This window comes from Triturus cristatus, chromosome 2_1, assembly GCF_964204655.1.
Source record: "Triturus cristatus chromosome 2_1, aTriCri1.1, whole genome shotgun sequence".
NCBI classification, from domain to species: domain Eukaryota; kingdom Metazoa; phylum Chordata; class Amphibia; order Caudata; family Salamandridae; genus Triturus; species Triturus cristatus.
The window spans coordinates 372350731-372368908 of record NC_140581.1 but is presented as its reverse complement, the minus strand read 5'-3'; the positions used below and the strand labels follow the sequence as shown (position 1 = coordinate 372368908).

Below are 18178 nucleotides of genomic sequence, written 5' to 3'. Positions count from 1 at the left end.
GTTGTCCCTCCTTTTGGAATTCTGCATCCTCCCATGAAGATTGGCCCTTTCACATGTATTCTTAATGTTCAAGTTATTTATACTTTGATAGGTCTTTATTTTATTTGGCCTGCCTCATTGCTCGTTAACTGTTCAGTTTACTTGTGCAATAAAACAGTTGTGTCATTTGTTTGCCTCTCCTCACCCTTCCAACAACACTGCTTTGGTCTCTTATCTCCCCCGACAACACTGCTCCAGGCCCCCACAACCCATCCTAAGGCCACTGCTATTTTGCTCACGACATTGCTTGCCCACCCCCAAGCATTGAATTCTTATATTATTTTATATGTATTTCTAGCTTTTATTTATATAGTGCACCTATCCATGCACTCGTGGGAAATTAAATAATGAGGCTGACACCAAACTTGAACTGGGATTACCAGCTCCACAGTCGGCAGCTCTCACTACTTCTCCATATTCTTTGCCTAGCCATGTTGCAGGGTGCAGTACCATATAGGGCCAAAAGTAGTCCCACGGAACACCTAGTGACCGCCTATGGTGCTGCACCCTCACAACTCAACTACTTGTTTACTGCTGATTCTTTAGATGATTTGATGTACTGAAAGCCTCATTTGTTTTGGAAAGACGTCTAAATACTGTTAGTGGATATTATTTTTGGTTTATTCACAAATCATTTGATTTTTAGTGAGTTAAAACATTCAGCAACTATAATTCCTGTTTGAGTCTGTTTTTCATGAAACTCGTTTATCCCTTGTTGTGTACACTATTTATTATTTATACCATGTAGTCGATTACCAGTCAAGGATGCCCAGCACATGTATTCACCTGTGGTTCAGCAGTTTTTGTCCTTTATCAACGTGTCTGACTGTGTATGCTTAGGAAGCAAACTCAGCTCCACCAGCGGAGTTTGCAGAGTTTTGCCACAGAGTTCGGTAAAAACTCTACTCGCTGAGCGGAGTTTACCGGCATGCTCACCCCTAGACTTCTTCACCCAAGAGTAGTGTGCCAGGAGGTGTGTTTGCAGAGTGGTTGAGAAAGGGGACGAGACCTCCACCGAGGTCTAAGCAATCCCACAGTTGGGGACTTACTTGTGACAACAATAGGGGTTCTTGGCTCGCAACAACCCTCAATAGCCAAGGAGACATCATCCCCCAACCAGTAATGCACCAGGAGGTACGTTTGCAGAGTGGTTGAGAAAGGGGGCAGGGCCTCCGACAAGGTTTGAGCTATCCCGCTGTGGGGCACCTACTTGTGGCAGCAGAAGGGGTTCTTGGCCCTCAACGACCCTCAGCAGCCATGGGGACTTCATCCCCCAACCAGTAGTGCGCCAGTAGGCGCATTTGCAGAATGTTTGGGAAAAGGGGAGGGGTCTCCATCAAAGTCCGAGCAATCCTGCTGTGGGGCACCTACTTGTGGCAGCAGAAGGGGTTCTTGGCCCTCAACGACCCTCAGCAGCCATGGGGACTTCATCCCCCAACCAGTAGTGCGCCAGTAGGCGCATTTGCAGAATGTTTGGGAAAAGGGGAGGGGTCTCCATCAAAGTCCAAGCAATCCCGCTGTGGGGGACTTATTTGTAGCAACAATAGGGGATCTTGGCCCCCAACGATCCTCAGCAGCCAAGGAGACTTCATTTCCTGAACGTAGTGCGCCAGGAGGCGTGTTTGTAGAGTGGTTGAGAAAGGGGGCGGGGTCACCGATGAGGTCTGAGCTATCCCACTCAGGGCTCGAAAAATCCTAAAAATGTTACTAGGCCTGCAGGTCTAGTAACCTGAAAAATCTCCTCGACCGAACTGTAAGGTACTTAACCTCTGTCTCTGAAAGGCCTGCAAATGTGACAAGATAACAAGATTTAAAGGCATCTTTATTGCTCATTCAGTTTGTGAGCAATAAAAATGCCTTTAAATCTTGTTATCCTGTCACATTTCCTCTGCTTTCAGAGACAGAGGTCAAAAGTCAGTTTGTCATCCTACTCGCCAGAAAGAGCGAGTAGGCCCTAAAAATATCTCGTCCTGAATAAATTTGGCTCGCCATAGCAAGCGGGCAAGTGGATTTTTCGAGCCCTGCTGCTGTGGGACACTTACTTGTGGCAGCAGTAGGGGTTCTTGGCCCCCAATGACCCTCAGCAGCCAAGGGGACTTTATCCCCCAACCAGTAGTGTGCCAGGAGGCGCATTTGCAGAATGGTTGAGAAAGGGGGCGTGGCCTCCAACAAAGTCCGAGCAATCTTGCTGTGGGGGATTTATTTATAGCAACAATAGGGGTTCTTGGCCCCCAACGACACTCAGTAGCCACGGGGACTTCATTCCCCAATCAGAAGTGCGCCTGAACTGCGTAGTTGTTTGTGAATGTCACATTTTCACAGCTTTTATCATTAATGTGAGTATTTGGCTGGACATAAATGTATTGCTGCTACTGCGTGTATTTTGAGCTGTGAGCATGTGTTCACCTCATCTATATCCACCTCCTCCAGAGAGAGCCTTGGACTGCTGGGACCATTCTATTCTTGAGAGTCAAGTGCTGAAGGGGTGCTTGGCCCAGTTGCTCAGAACACATACCAGGTCAGTCCCAGTGACAGCATGAGTAGAAGGCCTCAACCCCCACAGCTGAACCCAGGAACCTCTGTTTGCCCCATGGCTCTCTGAAAGGACACAGGTGAGCTGTCACAGCCCATGATTTGGCATGTTGGCGGGCTCAATGGCCGTAGTGTGGCAGTTAGGGGAGAATATGGTGCACCACCAGTCACCGAGGTAGCACAGAGTCCTTCATGTGGGCCTGCAAGAAAGGAAGCAAGCCTGAAGACTGGGCCTACCTAAGTTGACAGTTCTCTTCCCGCTTACGCCACTTAGTCAAGGATGGGCAGCACGTGCAGCTGAGAGCAGGCCCTGAAGTGTTGGACAAGGAAGTTCCAAGGACCCACCTCAGTATTCAATGAGTCAAAGTGGTTGATGGGTGAGAGCAGGCTCTTATCTCTCTAGGGTGTGGGTCGTCTAAGAGGGTGTGCGAAATATGTTTTGGCCACTAGAAGGTGCTCTCAGGAGGCCCCCTGTGTGGAAAATCCCCTAGGTGGACTATGTATTGAGAAAGGGCTAATGCTACCTGGGGCTCTCGTATTCGGGACTAAGGAAGGAATGCCTCCAAATCTAAAGCGCGGCATGTACTGTCCACCAGAATGTGCCTTTCCCCCTGTGTCAGGTCGTGCTTCCGGGGGTGGAGGGCAGGGAGGCACAGCAGGTGCAACACGACTGAGGAAGGAACATTGTAATGGGTCCATGTAATATTTATTAGTCCTGTATGGAAGTCTCCAAAGGTTCTCTGTTAAATAAATAGGGGTGGTGGAGAAAAAAGTGGGTGGTTAAACTATCATCAGAGCAGGCCAGAAGAATCATGGAAAGTAAAGATGCACAACATGATGAAGGGATTGATCCATCACATTGGATCAAATTCTGTAGATAGGAATGTTGCAGATCCTGGTGTGTCAAGTTCTCATGCTCGAGTATGAAAGTTGTCTTCGTTCATCTTTGCAGGATGAAGAATCCTCATAGTCTTCGACCAGTCCCTCAGCTACTGGCTAACATGATGTTCGCTCAGCTGGGTTACAGCCTGCTCAGTCGGAACAGTATTATGTAGTTGAACATGCAAGTCAAAGTGTAGAAGACTCCAAAACTAGAGTCCCTTCAAATGTGTCTGTTCCGTTAAAGTATGAGGATTTTTATGTTCACTAGTAACATTGTCAGGTTTATTTGTTGTGTTTTCATTGTTGTTTAGGGGAAAGAAGATGTAAGGGGTGCATGGAATATTTATTAGTCCTGCGTTTATGTTCATCATAGAATCTTGTGACATCATAATTACCTGATGTGCAATCGCTTCTGCTTAACTTGTGCGGCCTTGTTCACTCCCTTGCCCTGGGAGTCCCAAACACTTCTGCTAGGCAGTTGCTGTTGGTGGTCACAGTACGAGGACCATCCGGACGGGATTCTGGGCTCCTCTGCATCATTCTAATAAAACTACTTCAAAGACAGTTTCTGGTTGGCGTCTTATTTACCTTTCACATTTTTTCAAAAAGTGTGTGTTCAAATTTTTATTTGATTGACTCTTCCTGTATTGTGGACAGGGGTTTTTTTGGGTAAAAATTGTGGACTGCCATTTGTAAAAGGAATTATTTTCCCTTTGTATATATAAAAAAATATATACTTTTTTTTTAAAATAAAACAATTGAAGGTGTAAAGCTGATGGTGACTACCTCATACTAATGCAGAGAGGCATACACGGTACAAAAGTAGAATGTATCTACACCTCAGCGTATACTGAAGTTCTGGTTTGAGACCTTCAGAGACCCAGTCATTTTTGCATTGAGAGTCTTAGGGGGCATATTAACAAGCCAGGCGATAAAATTATCGCCGCTTTAGCGGCAGAAAACTGCCGCTAAAACGGCGATAATGGGCTTGATAATATGCTCTATTGAATTCCAATTGAAGCCCATGTTAGACGTCCTTCACATCTAACAAGGGCTTCAATTGGAATTCCATAGAGCATATTATCAAGCCCATTATCGCCGTTTTAGCGGCAGTAATTTTATCTTCTGGCTTGTTAATATGGCCCTTATTTACCTTGCCAAGAATGGTCTGTGCTGAGGGAAGTGAGTAAGGTCGGTCCTCCGGCCAAGCGAGATGTTATCGCTGCGGTGGCGGTGAGTGGAAAAGCGGCCCTGCCCCAGCAATGCACCGAGATCCTCGCCTGCAGGCGGGGCAGGGCGGTCACCTGGCAGTACGCCTATGCTGGGAGGCCGTTTCCCCGGTGTAACATAATAACATTTTACATTTTTACACTTTAACTGACTGCTTGGCCCTCTAAGTCTTTACAGCTGTAGTTAGACACATGCACTTTTTATGAGGAACGAATTATTGCTGAGGCGAAGCTGCCAAATGTATGAACGTGTACTCCTTGTAAAAAACAATTTACTGTTAATCAGAATGTTTGGGCATTATAGGAGCTGAGCACAGTTACAGCTCAGATCGAGGCTGTGACTCTTCTTTTTCACAAATTGTAGGCAGGCGTTCGGTTCCCTACAGATATGCTGAAAGAGTTAATGTTAATGAAGACAAATGTGTTTATAGTATGTAAATAAACTCGTAAAGGGCGCAATTCCAGACATTATTTGCACGCATTTTGGAAATATTTTAGAAAGAGAATAAAAAAGTTTTTGGACGGTATTTCATAAATAAAAATATATGCCACAGAATAATCTTTTTGTGATTGAGGAATTAAAAACTGTCTCTATGTTTTTCAAAGCCCGCTCTTGTCGATTAATGCACACCAGGCATGATTCTTAACGCCCCCGGCAACTACTTTGCTAACTTTTACATTGTTTGTCAATCCTTGGTGGTTTGTGCATTAAAATAGTCATCTCTGTTTACATCTTTACTGGAAGACTCACCTGCAGTATTCAGGGGCATATCAACAAGGGCTTTATCTCTGCTTTTTTGGCTTTAAAAGCCAAAAAAGCAGAGATAAAACTAGCACCCTATCAACAACAGGGTGCTAACACGCAAATTTGCATGTTAGCACCCTTTTACTCTACGCTTCCCCTTGCATCTCTAATGAGATGCAAAGGGGGCGTTCCAGAGTAAAATAATAGGAGAAATGTCGCTAAGCGACATTTCTCCTATTATCAAGAATGTCGCTAACCCTGTTAGAGACAAAAAAAGCAGCGCTAACCGCGGTTAACGCTGCTTTTTTACGTCTGCTAATTTTCAGACTTAGCCATGATATCCTATGGAAGGAGGATATCATGGCTAAGTTTTCCTGTCCCTATCAACAAGGTAACGTGTGATTATCGCTGGGTTTCCAGCGATAATCTCACGTTAGCCTGTTAGCGTGTAGATTTTTATCGCTATTGAGATAAGCGTTGCTAATAGCACGCTATCTCAGCGATAAAAATTCACGCTAGCCGGCGATAATTATCCTCACGCTAAGAGCGCTGAGCGATAATTATCGCCGGTTGTTGTTGATATGCCCCTCAGTTGTTAAATATGTATTCTACTTTTTGTTTGTCCTCAGTGTGTACCGTGCATCCTTTTAAAGCTCACTTCTATTTCACTCTTTTATTGACGACTCATTCTGTTGATGTGTATTTGCTCATACTTGGGTCTAATCTGTCGATAGACAGCACGGATTGAAGGGTTTACAAATTGCATACCTCCACAAAGGAAATGTTGTGTCTCTAATTGCAATGTAGAGCATCTCTGTCGCATGCTCATGACGCATCATGCAACGCCATTATGTATGTGCCAGATGGAGAGAATGAAAATGATAATGTGTTGAGATGGAAGTTAAACTCTTTGCATTTTGAAAAGTCTGTTTGGTTTTGTTTTTCAAGGTTGTACACCTTTGATGCATGCTGTTTCTGGACGCCAGCTTGATACAGTAAAGTTGTTACTGAAGATGGGCGCTAATATTAATACTCAAGATGCCTGTGGACGAACCAGTTTATCTCTGGCAACATATCTGGTATAAAGTTTTATGTTTATTTTCTAGCGAAATATAGAAAGATCTAGAATAATTTGAAACTAAAAAAAAGTAGATAAGAGAGCATTTGTTGGGACTTAGGTAGCTCATCGGTTTTGGGTTGGTGTAAGAATCTTTTCACCTATTGGTCCCCACTTTCAGAACGGCTGCAGCCCTTTGCTGCTGAATGTTATTGCATTTTCTATTGGTTGTAGCAATGTGTAATACGTTTGGTTGTCTCAGTCCAAAGCGGGAGAGGGACAGGGCAAGCAACAAAGCAGGAGGAACAGTGGTAAGCCATAATGCGGGATGGAGCAGAAGTGACTGGGCAAGCAACAACATGGGAGGGGTGGGAGGACTGTTGCAAGAAACAATGCAAGAGGGACGGCTGCAAGTAAAATAATAAAAAGTACCTCCAAAAGTCCGAGCAGTGGAAGTACACACTATTGGGCTGGAAGCAGTTCTTGGGCCATATTCTGAGGAAAGACAAAGCACATGAAGAGGAAGTGAAGCCAGGAGGCGCTGTCGCTGACCAAAGGTAAACAAGGAAATGTGAGCGATGATGAAGTCAACCAATGGGCGGGCTCTAAACCCCCTGTAAATAGCCAAAATGTTTCACAAGCATCAGTGCATAAGCTGTGTCAGACAAGACCTAAAAACGTGCGGAAGCACATTCATTGTCTCAGAATAGTCCTAAAAACAAGTCAAGGTGGTGTTACTCAAGAGCTAAAGAAAGCATCAAAAAATCTGAAGCATCTTCTTATTTATGTTTCCGTAGTTGTAAATCGAGGTCTGAAGCCACGTCGAAGTACAACAGTGTGGATAATGCATGTGGCTATTTAGGTTTCATATTATATAGACTTCACCTATATTCTACCACAGGATAGACTGATGGTTCTGGGTTTCGAACACCCTGTTATGGTATTTCTGTGGAGTGGTAAAATTCTCAGAAAAATGCATTCCGTTTCTTTAAGAGAGGAGACAAATGAATTCCATTTGTTGCACAGCAAGGAGCTAGTAAGTGGTTTGATGATTCATATGAACTGAAACGCACATACAACAAACGTAAAAATAGAATGTCAAGCACTCTATGATTATAGAGAAGTACCACAATCTTCAAAACTGCAGCATGAGTTCATACTGGAGAGACTGCAGACTCTTGCGCACATACTGACTTAGCCTGATTTAAAATCATTGGTAACTGAAAATCCTTCATATTCTCTAGCAAATGGCTAATAGAGTGTAAAATCCATGGACTGAATTTTGTGCTATTACTGTGATGTAGGAATCAGCCAGCGGATTCTATTTCATAGTTATCATTTCCCCCTGAAGCTGGAGGTTTCTGAGTTACAACTGAACCATAATTCACGCCCTAAAAATAAAGGTCAAAAGTAAAAGAAGGAGGGGCTGGCCCATATAACCTGGGCTTAAACACAAAAGCAATAAAAAAGGGTATATAATGGGGATCGGTTACTTCCAAAGAGGTGATCCCAATAAGACACTTAATTCTCATTGGAACCTGTTAAACATATTATTACAGTCAATAAACCATGAATTTTGACCTGTCACTCTTTACATCTAAAGTTCCCCAGAGTCCCTACATTTATTTGTCTGTACGTTATTAAACAACATATACCACAAAACACAGATGACAGTATTTTTTATACAACAATAAACATTTATTTTACTCTCTTATCTCTCCTGAATGCTTTCCACTACATGTGTCTAAGTCATGAGTTCATCACAGAGTCCACCTAGAGGTAGTCAATCAGGCCATGAAGATACCAACACTTTCTTATATCTTTCCTACTTGTCGTCGCAATACTTCAGTGCTGCTCAAAATATTTATAAGCCACTCCACAGGAAAATGTCGATGCATTTTGGCCTTGACAATTTATGGCTTCCTCAGGACAGAAACGAATGTTAAGACATTTCCTATAGAATGTGATGTTGTCATTGGGCCTTGTCTTACGCTCACTAATGACCACACGTAGTCACTGGAATATTAGTGGCCAGCAAAACTGAACCTTTTAGGCTTTTTATTAACTCTTTCCACTGCTCTTCTAGTGTATGCCAGTTCAGCCCACTTTTGTCTTGCACATGGGGGTCTCAGCTATTCCCCCTTGTGCAACTGGGAGTATTGGACTCGCCCAAGTCTCGACGACACTACATTCCTCCTTTACCGAGAAATGTCAACAACATAATCCAACAGGGACAACTAAAAACTTAAACAACTTACAGTTCATATGGTAGTCCCAGTTCAGATACAATAATCATAGCATAATCTTACTTGATCACAGGATAACCCGGCACCTATCCGCAGCTGCAGGCTTGTTGGTTACTTTGGGTTAGCCGGACACAAAGTCTTTATACTTCTGAGATGGTTTCGGGTGCGACCGCAACAGGGATGGACTGGCCATAGCGGGCACCGGGCGTTTCCCAGGTAGGCCGCTAGGGTGGGGGCCGGTTTTGGGCCCCTGGGGGGACGTTTTTGTCGGCCGAAATTGGCCCATGCAAACTGCTCAGCTGCACTCCCCCTCACCCCAGGGGGGGCCAGCTGAGCAGTTTGCCAGGGCCTGGTAGGTCACACTCCTCGCTGGTACCTTGAGGGTCCGTCGCAGCAGCTCCTCCTGACAGGCGAGCTGCAGGGAATTCTTCAGTGATGTCCTCTGGGGCTTTCTTGAACTGAGATCTGTTCTGTGTCACTCTCTTTTGGCCTCTTTGGGCCGTTACTTTCGTGCCTTTAACTTCCACCACCACCCACGGGTCCAATTCAAAAGGCAGTCGGAACTTCCCTCTGGGATGGCGGTCTCGTACTAGCACTCGGGTCACCCACTAAGACAGGGCATTCTCAAGCGTGTCTTTTACTGGAGGCCTCCTCATTGTTACGGGCCCTCTGGGAGTTTGATTGATTCTGAGGGTTTGGTGTTTCTTCCCACACAGGGTGATGCGAAATGGTATTCCTCACAGTCCTGCCAAAGCATAGCTTGCTTGAAGAAATGCCGGTGGTGCAGTGCGGTGTGAGCCGATATTCACTTAAAAACTGGTATAATGCCTGTTCCAGGTTATGATTCTCTGCCAACGCGATCTGGATCATTTTGTTGAGGGTTCTCATCAGGCGCTCTACCTTGCCATTGGCTTGAGGCCATCGAATGGTTATCCAGTGGTGCTTGATATTGTGGGATACTAGATAGTCCATCAGTTCGAAGCCGGTTAACAGCGGTCTGTTATCAGTACGAATTTCTCCGCAGCGACCATGTGTTGCTATGAGCTTTTCTAACTTCGGGATCACCACTGCAGAAGACGTTGCTATTATCTCCACCTTTGGGTAACGCGAGTAGTCGTCCACCATGACTAGCATGTGTCTCCCTCTGGGGAAACTACCGAAGTCTGCACTCACTCTTTTCCATGGGACACTCAGAGCCGCTTAGGTGATAACGGGCGCCGGCAGATCTGGTGGCCTGGTGACCAGGGAGACAGGACAGTGTTGCACAATAGCCTCAATTTTTTGGTCTAGGCCCAGGAACCAGACCTTGCTTCGGAGCCGGTTTTTGGACTTGACGATCCCTTAGTGGGCCCGTGTGCTAGGAGTGCAGCTTTCTGTGCAAGGTCTTCCGGCAGCACGAGTCGCAGACCTCTGAGGAAACAACCCTCGTTGGTCACAGACCGCTCTTGACGAAGTTGATATAGGGCCTTCAGGATCGACTGGGCCGTCTCCGTGCTAGTGGTGTTGGATTTTGTAGTGTCTTCCAGTCTCCAGAGGTGACAGCTTGGATGGCGATTTGTAAACAGTCATCGCGCTGTGTTTGCCGCTATGACATTTTCTAGGGAGATCGGAAGGGGCCTGGATCTTTCCACGATCATCCTCACATAATCTTCAGTGGCTGCAGCTTCTGTGGCTTTAGGAGGCGAGACCAGTCGGGCATGCCTAGACATGAAGTTGGCAGGGTTGCGGGTGCCGGGCCGGTACTCAACGGAGAATTCAAATTCTTGAAGTTGCAGGATCCATTTCTCAATCCTTGGTGGGGGTCGTGATGATGAGCTGTGAAACAGCGGGATTAGAGGCTTGTGGTCGGTGATCACAGCGAAGGGGTGGCTGTATAAAGACCCAGTATGAGATCTGCTCTCTTCCCTCTCCCCAGCAGCTCTGCGGTGCTCTGCTCCGACACAGATCCCATTGTCCCAACCCAGGCAGGGTTCGAGCCAGCTCTGTGACACCTAACAGTTTCTTCATCTTTCTTTTTCCCCTTGTGTGACTTGTGCCGTCACTGTATTTTTCCCGTTGTTTGTTCCTGTGTTTTGTGCCTCGTCGTTGTTTTGCCTTCTTTTTTGCCTGGTTTCCCTGTATTCTCTGTGCACTGCCCACAGTATTTTTGCCCTCAGGTTACTTTGCCCTCCGGCTTCTCTTTCGCTGGTTTTCCCCCCGTTCCCGCCTCCCAGCTGCACGCTCCAGCCCCCTCCCCTACATAATGATGGCCACTGCGCGGTCGCACAGCGAGCGTGCCGCTGGGCTAGCCTGTCTGCGCCTGTCCACGACCCGACCGCGACCCGACCGCGACCAGCGACAGAAACCCTGGAACTCCGCACCGCCACCGCTACAGATCATCAGCACTCCACACACTCAACCCAGGCCGCAACAACAACTGCAAGCTAGCTTCGCCGGCTGACACCCACAGACCCTTCAGCTGTCAGCACACCTGCAGCACCGCCAAGACCACGGACCCAGCGAAACCCGCCCGTACAAACACAACCGAACCGAAGTCCCTGCAATGCATCCTCCTCAACGTTCGATCCCTCCACAAACATGCCACCGAAATCTGGGACCTCCTCGACAACACCACCCCGGACGTAGCATTCTTCACCGAAACCTGGACCAACACAACCTCGTGACCGGAAATCACAATCGCCATACCCCAAGGGTATAAGATCTCCAGAAAGGACCGCCACACCCGCCTGGTAGGAGGAATCCCCATCGTCCACAAATCCACCCTCAGCCTGAGCACACTCCCCGACGATCACACAGACATGATGGAACATCTACACTTCAAGATACAGACCAACCCCACCACCACCCTCTGAGGAACCCTCATCTACCGACCCCCTGGGCCCCTGGACCGTTCGCCAACTCCATCACGGACATCATCTCCCCGCATGCTATCGTATCCACCAACTACACCCTGCTGGGAGACCTCAACTTCCACATAGACAACCAACGGGACCCCAACACCGCATCCCTCCTGGATAACCTCCACAACATTGGACTTTGCCAGATCGTGACCGATCCCACGCACTCAGCAGGACACACCCTCGACCCCCTTTTCTCAACAGGAACCTCCATCAGCTTCAGCCACACCACGAACTCCCATGGACCGACCACCGTTGCGTCCTCTTCACCTTCAGAACACCCATCATCCAAAGACACCAGCACCCGCTCCCATGAAGAAACTGGACCAAAATCACCGACGACCAGCTTACCTCTTCACTCAGCAACTCCACCCCAACCATCACGGAAAACGACGGCCCCAACACAGCAGCCAGAGCCCTGCACAGATGGATCTCCGACAGCGCCAACACCATAGCCCCCCTCAAGAAAAACAACAACACCCACGCCAAGAAAGCCAGATGGTTCACCTCCAAACTTCGGGAGTCCAGACGCACCCGCTGCTGCCTCGAAAAGACCTGGAGGAACACCAAATCCACAGAAGCACACAACAACTTCAAAGCCGCTACCAACGTCCACCACCAACTCATCAGAGAAACGAGGAAAAAGACAGAATCTCCACACACGCACACAACAGCAAAGAGCTCTTCAACATCATCAAGGAGTTTGCCCAACCCATCAGCGAGTCCACGGACATCCCTCCCTTACAAGACCTCTGCGAAAAACTCAACACCTTCTTTCACCGCAAAATGAAGAGCATCTACGACAACTTCGACGAAGACAACGAACACACGGAACCCCCACCAACAACCCCCGACACCCTGAAACCAACGATTGACAGCTGGACAGCCATCACCACCGAAGACACCCTGAAGACGATGAAGTCAATCCACTCCGGGGCCCCCCCGGACCCCTGCTCCCACCACATCTTCAACAGAGCTGCCGACACCATCGCACCCACGCTCCGCCACACCATCAACCGCTCCCTGGCGACCGCCTCATTCCCTGATGACTGGAAACACGCCGAGGTCAACCCCCTCCTGAAAAAACCCACGTCGGACCCCACTGACCTCAAAAATTACAGACCCATCTCCCTGCTCCCTGCTTCTGTTCCCTTTGAAAGTTATTGAGAAAGCCATCAACAGCCAACTTGCCACATTCATTGAAGAGAACAACATCCTCGACTCCTCCCAATCCGGCTTCAGGAAAAACCACAGCACAGAAACCGCACTCCTCGCCGCAACTGACGTCATCCGCACCCTACTGGACAAAGGAGAAACAGTAGCCCTCATCCTCCTCGACCTCTCAGCGGCATTCGACACAGTCTCCCACCGCACTCTATTACGCAGACTTCACGACACAGGGATCCAGGACAAGGCCCTCGACTGGATCAGCTCATTCCTCTCCGGCAGAACGCAGCGGGTCAGACTCCCCCCTTTCCTCTTGGACCCTATGCCAACCACCTGCGGAGTCCCCCAGGGATCCTCCCTCAGCCCGACGCTCTTCAACGTCTACATGGCTTCACTTACCCCATCGTCATAACCTACGGACTCAACATTGTATCATACGCAGATGACACCAAACTCATCCTCTCCCTATCCAACGAACCCAACACCACCAGACACAACTTTCGAGAAGGCATGGAAGCCGTCGCCAAATGGATGAAAAACAGCTGCCTACAACTTAACACCAACAAGACGGAAGTACTCATCATGGGCCCAAACCCTGATGCCTGGAACGACACCTGGTGGCCCCCCGCCCTCGGAAACCCGCCCACCCCCACGGACCATGCGCGCAACCTAGGAATCATCCTGGACTCCGAGCTCAAAATGGATTGCCAGATCAACGCAGTCTCGTCCTCATTCTTCCAAACCCTCCGGCTCCTACGTAAGACCTTCAAATAGATCCCCTCGAGCACAGAAAGACCGTCACTCACACCCTCGACTACGGCAACACAGTCTATGCCGGAATAAACAAAAACCTCACCCGCAAGCTACAGAACATCCAAAACGCTGCCGCAAGACTGGTCCTCAACCTGCCAAAACACTGCCACATCTCCCAGCACCTGTGCACACTCCATTGGCTCCCCATCGAGGCAAGAGTCACCTTCAAGATGCTCACCCACGCACATAAGGCCCTCCATGACACTGGACCAGCATACCTCAACAGCAGACTCAATTTCCAGGCACCCCAAAGGACCCTACGATCAGCCCAGCTCTCCTATGCCGTGGTCCCACTCACCAGAAAAACCAGATCGGGATGCCGCTCCTTCTCCTCCTGGAACGCCCTTCCGCTCCACCTCAGACAGACAACATCACTTTCCATCTTCGGAAGAGACCTCAAGACCTGGCTCTTCAACAGACCCCCTCCCTGATGGGCCGGAACCTGCACCCCCACTCCCAGTGCCTTGAGACCCTCACGGGTGAGCAGTCGCGCTTAACAAACCCATGATTGATTGATGTAGAAGTGTTGACAGCCCCATAGGATTACGATCGCTTCCCACTCTATTTGTGAGTATCGCTGCTCCGTTGGTGTGAGTGTGCGGCTAGCGTAGGCCACCGGAGCCCATTATCCGCATTCCTGTCGCTGGGCTAGGATTGTGCCTAGGCCGGTGAGGCTGGCATCCACTACGAGTTGTAATTCTCTCCGGGGGTCAAAGAAAACCAGTGTGGTATCTGCGGATAGGGCCGCTTTGGTGTGTTGGAACGATTCTTCTTGCTCGGGTCCCCACACCCACTGGCTGGTTGCCTTGGTCAGGTCTCTGAGTGGGCCGGTGAGGTCTAACAGGTTCTTGATGAACCGTCCGCAGTAGGTCAGCATGGCCAGGCAGCTGCGGACTCCGGACACTGACATAGGAGCAGGTGCTTCTTGGATGTCTTTTACCTTGTCGGGGTCAGGTCCGATGCCTTTGTCAGAGAAACGGTAACCAAAGAAGCTGATGTCGGTCCATAGGAAGTCGCATTTCTCCCGGTGCAACGTGAGTCTGCTCTCTTTGAGACATGAGAATCTGCCTTGAGGCGAATTAGATGTTTTTCTAACGTGGGAGCATGCACCAAGATATCGTTGCTCACATTGAGTATGCCTTGCAGGCCATGGAGGATGCCTTTGAGAATGTTCTGGAAGACTTTGGCGGTGCTGGAGATGCCGAACAGGTGCCTGATGGACCTCTAGACCCCTGCGTGAGTCGAGAAGGTGGTAATGGGGCGGGAGTCTGGGTGCAATGGAATCTGATGGTAGCTGGACCGGAGATCCATCTTGGAGAACCATTTGGAGCCTGCCAGCTCACCGATGATGTCATCTACAGTCGGTGTGAGATGGCGCTCCCACTTGATCGCTAAATTCGGGACTCTCATGTCGACACAGATACGTACAGCGTTAGGTTGTTTGGGCTTCTCTGCTACCACAATGGGGAATACCCATGGTGTTGGTCCTCAAACCTGTTCGATGATGCCGGCTTTCTCTAGGAGTCAAAGTTCGGCTTCCACCTTTGGTCTGAGATGAAAAGCAATCCTTCTGTGCCTGAGAGCTATCGGGGCTACTGACTTGTCGATATGCAACTGGATGGCTGGTCCTTTCAAAGACCCAATTCCATCAAATAGCGGTGTAAAGTCCTGTAGTAGACAGTCAAGGTCGTGTGCATGCACGTCAAATGCGAATTGTATCAGGTTGAGGTCCTGGGCTGTGCGGCAGCTGAGTAGGAATCCCGAACCTTCTTGCGACATGTAAACCTTTGCACTTTGATGGGTGGCGTCGTGAGAAAGATCTGCTTGAAAGACGCCACACAGCTTCAGTGGTGAGCGGTTGCCAAAAGCGTATACTTACACGTTGGTGCTGCAAAGCGCTGGCGGGTTTTGTAGGCTACGGTAGACGTTTGCAGCCATCAATGATTGGACACCCTAGCACACGTGATATTCAAATTACGGTTCTTTTCCCATGTTATTCACAACAAAACAATTAATCCATTAGTTGAGTTCTTTTCTTTTTCTTGTCTTTAATCCAGTAAGATGTTCTTAGGCCAACACGTGTTTCGTCGCCTCAGTAATTTTATACACGCGACTTGTTCACGGCTGAACAGTAATACTGAAAAGTAATTCCTATTGTGGCGGTAATTCCAGGCCACAATAATCCTGTGGCGTGGGGTATGGGGTATTCTCCAAATTATAACAAATTATGAGCTCCGTTGGGCGGTCAATAAGCACCCTTCTTCTGCAAATAGGCTTCCAAGTTTGACAAATGTCTTGTCAGTCCGTAAAACGTCCCCCTACGCCAGTCTCCTCGTGTGCGAGTTTGTAGCCATCAAGTTGATGGTGGCTCCTGTGTCTATGAGTGCGGCGATGGGGTGGTCTTGTACTCCAATCTCTCATATTGGTGCAGCCTGCCGAGCAGCCTTGAGCATATCCAGCACTCTCACTACGTGGACAGTGGCTGTTTCATCTTCGTCCATGTTGCTGCTTGACGTGTCGTCTGGCTGCGGTTCTACTGCATGCACTAGTTTCTGTGTGCTTTTGGGCCGTCTTCTTTGAGAGGAGCAGCACACTTTGGAGAAATGGTTCTGCTTACCACACGCACTACACGTTTTGCCATTCGCAGGGCAAGCTCTGTTGTGGGGGTACGAGCCTCCGCACCACCCGCACGTGTGACTCTGTGGGCCTGGCTTGCTCTGATGTGGAGAAGGGTTGGTGGACTTCGGCTTACTTCCCCGCATCTTAGTTTGGATGGCATTGATCAGTTCTTCTTTGATGGGTGTTGAGGAGTGGGAGTCCATGTGGGCCACCCGGGCTTTGGACAACTCTTTGGAATGCCCCAGCATCAAGATGTCTCTCATGGGCATGTTGTGTTCTTGCAGGATGCTCTCAGGCAACTTGGAAGAGGCGCATCCTTGAATAAACTGTGCTCGGACTTCGTCATCTTCATCTGGGAGAGTACATGTGCTGACTAGCTCCCTCAGTCGCCCATAGAAGACTCCCACCTAGCTGCCCTGCTTGGCGGAGAAGGAAGCGCTCATAGTCAGAGTTGGAGTAAGCCTCAAAGTGCGCCGTGATGGCATCTCACATGGTAGTGTAATTTCACGGACAGTCTTTGAAAGCTTGTTGATGTCGGCTCCTCCCAGGTGGAGCAGCATGAGACGTCTGCATGGCGCTGGAATTTCTGCAGCTTCGAACTAGATCTCTAGGCGTTCAACCGACGCCTTCCATCGCGTCGCTTGGGATGGTGGGGTCCCTGTGATGGTGAAGGGCTCAAGTGGCGGGACTGACGCCATGACGCCATGTGTCGTAGCGGTAGGTGACCAAGCAGAGCGCTGTGCTGTCAGGGGTTTTTCTCCTTGTGTCTTTATTATAATTATTTTTTTATGCCAAAGCGGCTGGCGGGGCCGTGGCATAGGCCTGGGTGAGCAATAGAGGCAGCAGTGGCCGAAGGCGCCCCTTATGGTATTCTGGCTGATTGCTGTGGGTAGTATGCTGCAGCTAAGGTCCACAGAATGGCTTTGTGAGGTAGGCAGCACCCTTTGAGCTCCGTGGCCTTAGCGACTGCTTATTCAATAGTGCTACAGGGACTTTGGACAATCTGGCGTCTCTTTGGTGTGCAGCGGTGTTGGCCCATGCAGTCAGGACCAGAGGGGAAGGCAGACGCTCCACATGGTGGCAGGTGACGTCGGAGCATCGCGCTTTGTGTCGCCGTGCCGGTGCGGCTCCAGCAGGGTGCGCTTCGGCAGGTGAGGAGGGCTCCGCCTCTCAAAACAGGTGGAATGAGCAGGGGGCACTACTAGTTAGTGGTACCTGGAGGCAGAGGACGCCCTCCTCAGGTGGTCGTGCCCAGGTCGGGTTTCTGGGGCATGCTGGGTGTGGGCTGCGTTCTCCTGCGCAGCGGCCGGAGAGGGAAAACGAGGCAGCAGTGACACAGCAGTGGTGGCGGTGGTGAGTGGGACCGCACAGGTGGTGCTGGGCGCACAGGTGGCTAGGTACGCTGTGGGACCTGTGGAGAAGTGTGGCTCAATGATTAGAGCGGCAGACCCTGATGCAGAGGTCTAGCCCGGGACCAGGGTTCAATTCCCCGCCTCGGCGGGTCTTGGGCTCAAAAATTCCACGGACCTGATAATTCTCGCCTCGGTGCCTATTACAATCCTGGAGTCCCACTCTGCAACTCTGGGCAATGGCTTGCTTAATCTCCACAACGCTAAGGATGCCTGGCCTCCACCTTTGGAGTGCCCAGGAGTGGACGCCTCACAGGGAAAGCCAGGATGGGTTCCACAACGGTATTCGTACAAGCGCCTTGAGACCCTTGAGGGTGAGTAGTGCGCTATACAAGTATCAATTTACATTTTACCATGGCCACCTCGTCCCCAGTGTGGTGTCTTCGTTGGGCCTTGTCTTACGCTCACTTATGACCACACGTAGTCACTGGTATGCAAAACTGAACCACACCGGAATCCCCAGGCTTTTTATTAACTCTTTCCACAGCTCTTCTGGCGTACGCCAGCTCAGCCCACTTTCGTCACGCACATGGGGGACCCTGC

At 49.2% G+C, this 18178-nt stretch overlaps 1 protein-coding gene across 1 annotated transcript in view; it reads left to right on the top strand.

The window, feature by feature from the left end:
• ANKRD55 (ankyrin repeat domain 55) overlaps nucleotides 1-18178 on the top strand; it is a 1118826-nt gene that overhangs the window by 352916 nt on the left and 747732 nt on the right. Inside the window, exon 3 of the mRNA XM_085640726.1 lies at nucleotides 6376-6506. Coding sequence (XP_085496852.1) covers nucleotides 6376-6506 — 131 coding nt within the window. The remainder of the gene's footprint in view (nucleotides 1-6375; nucleotides 6507-18178) is intronic.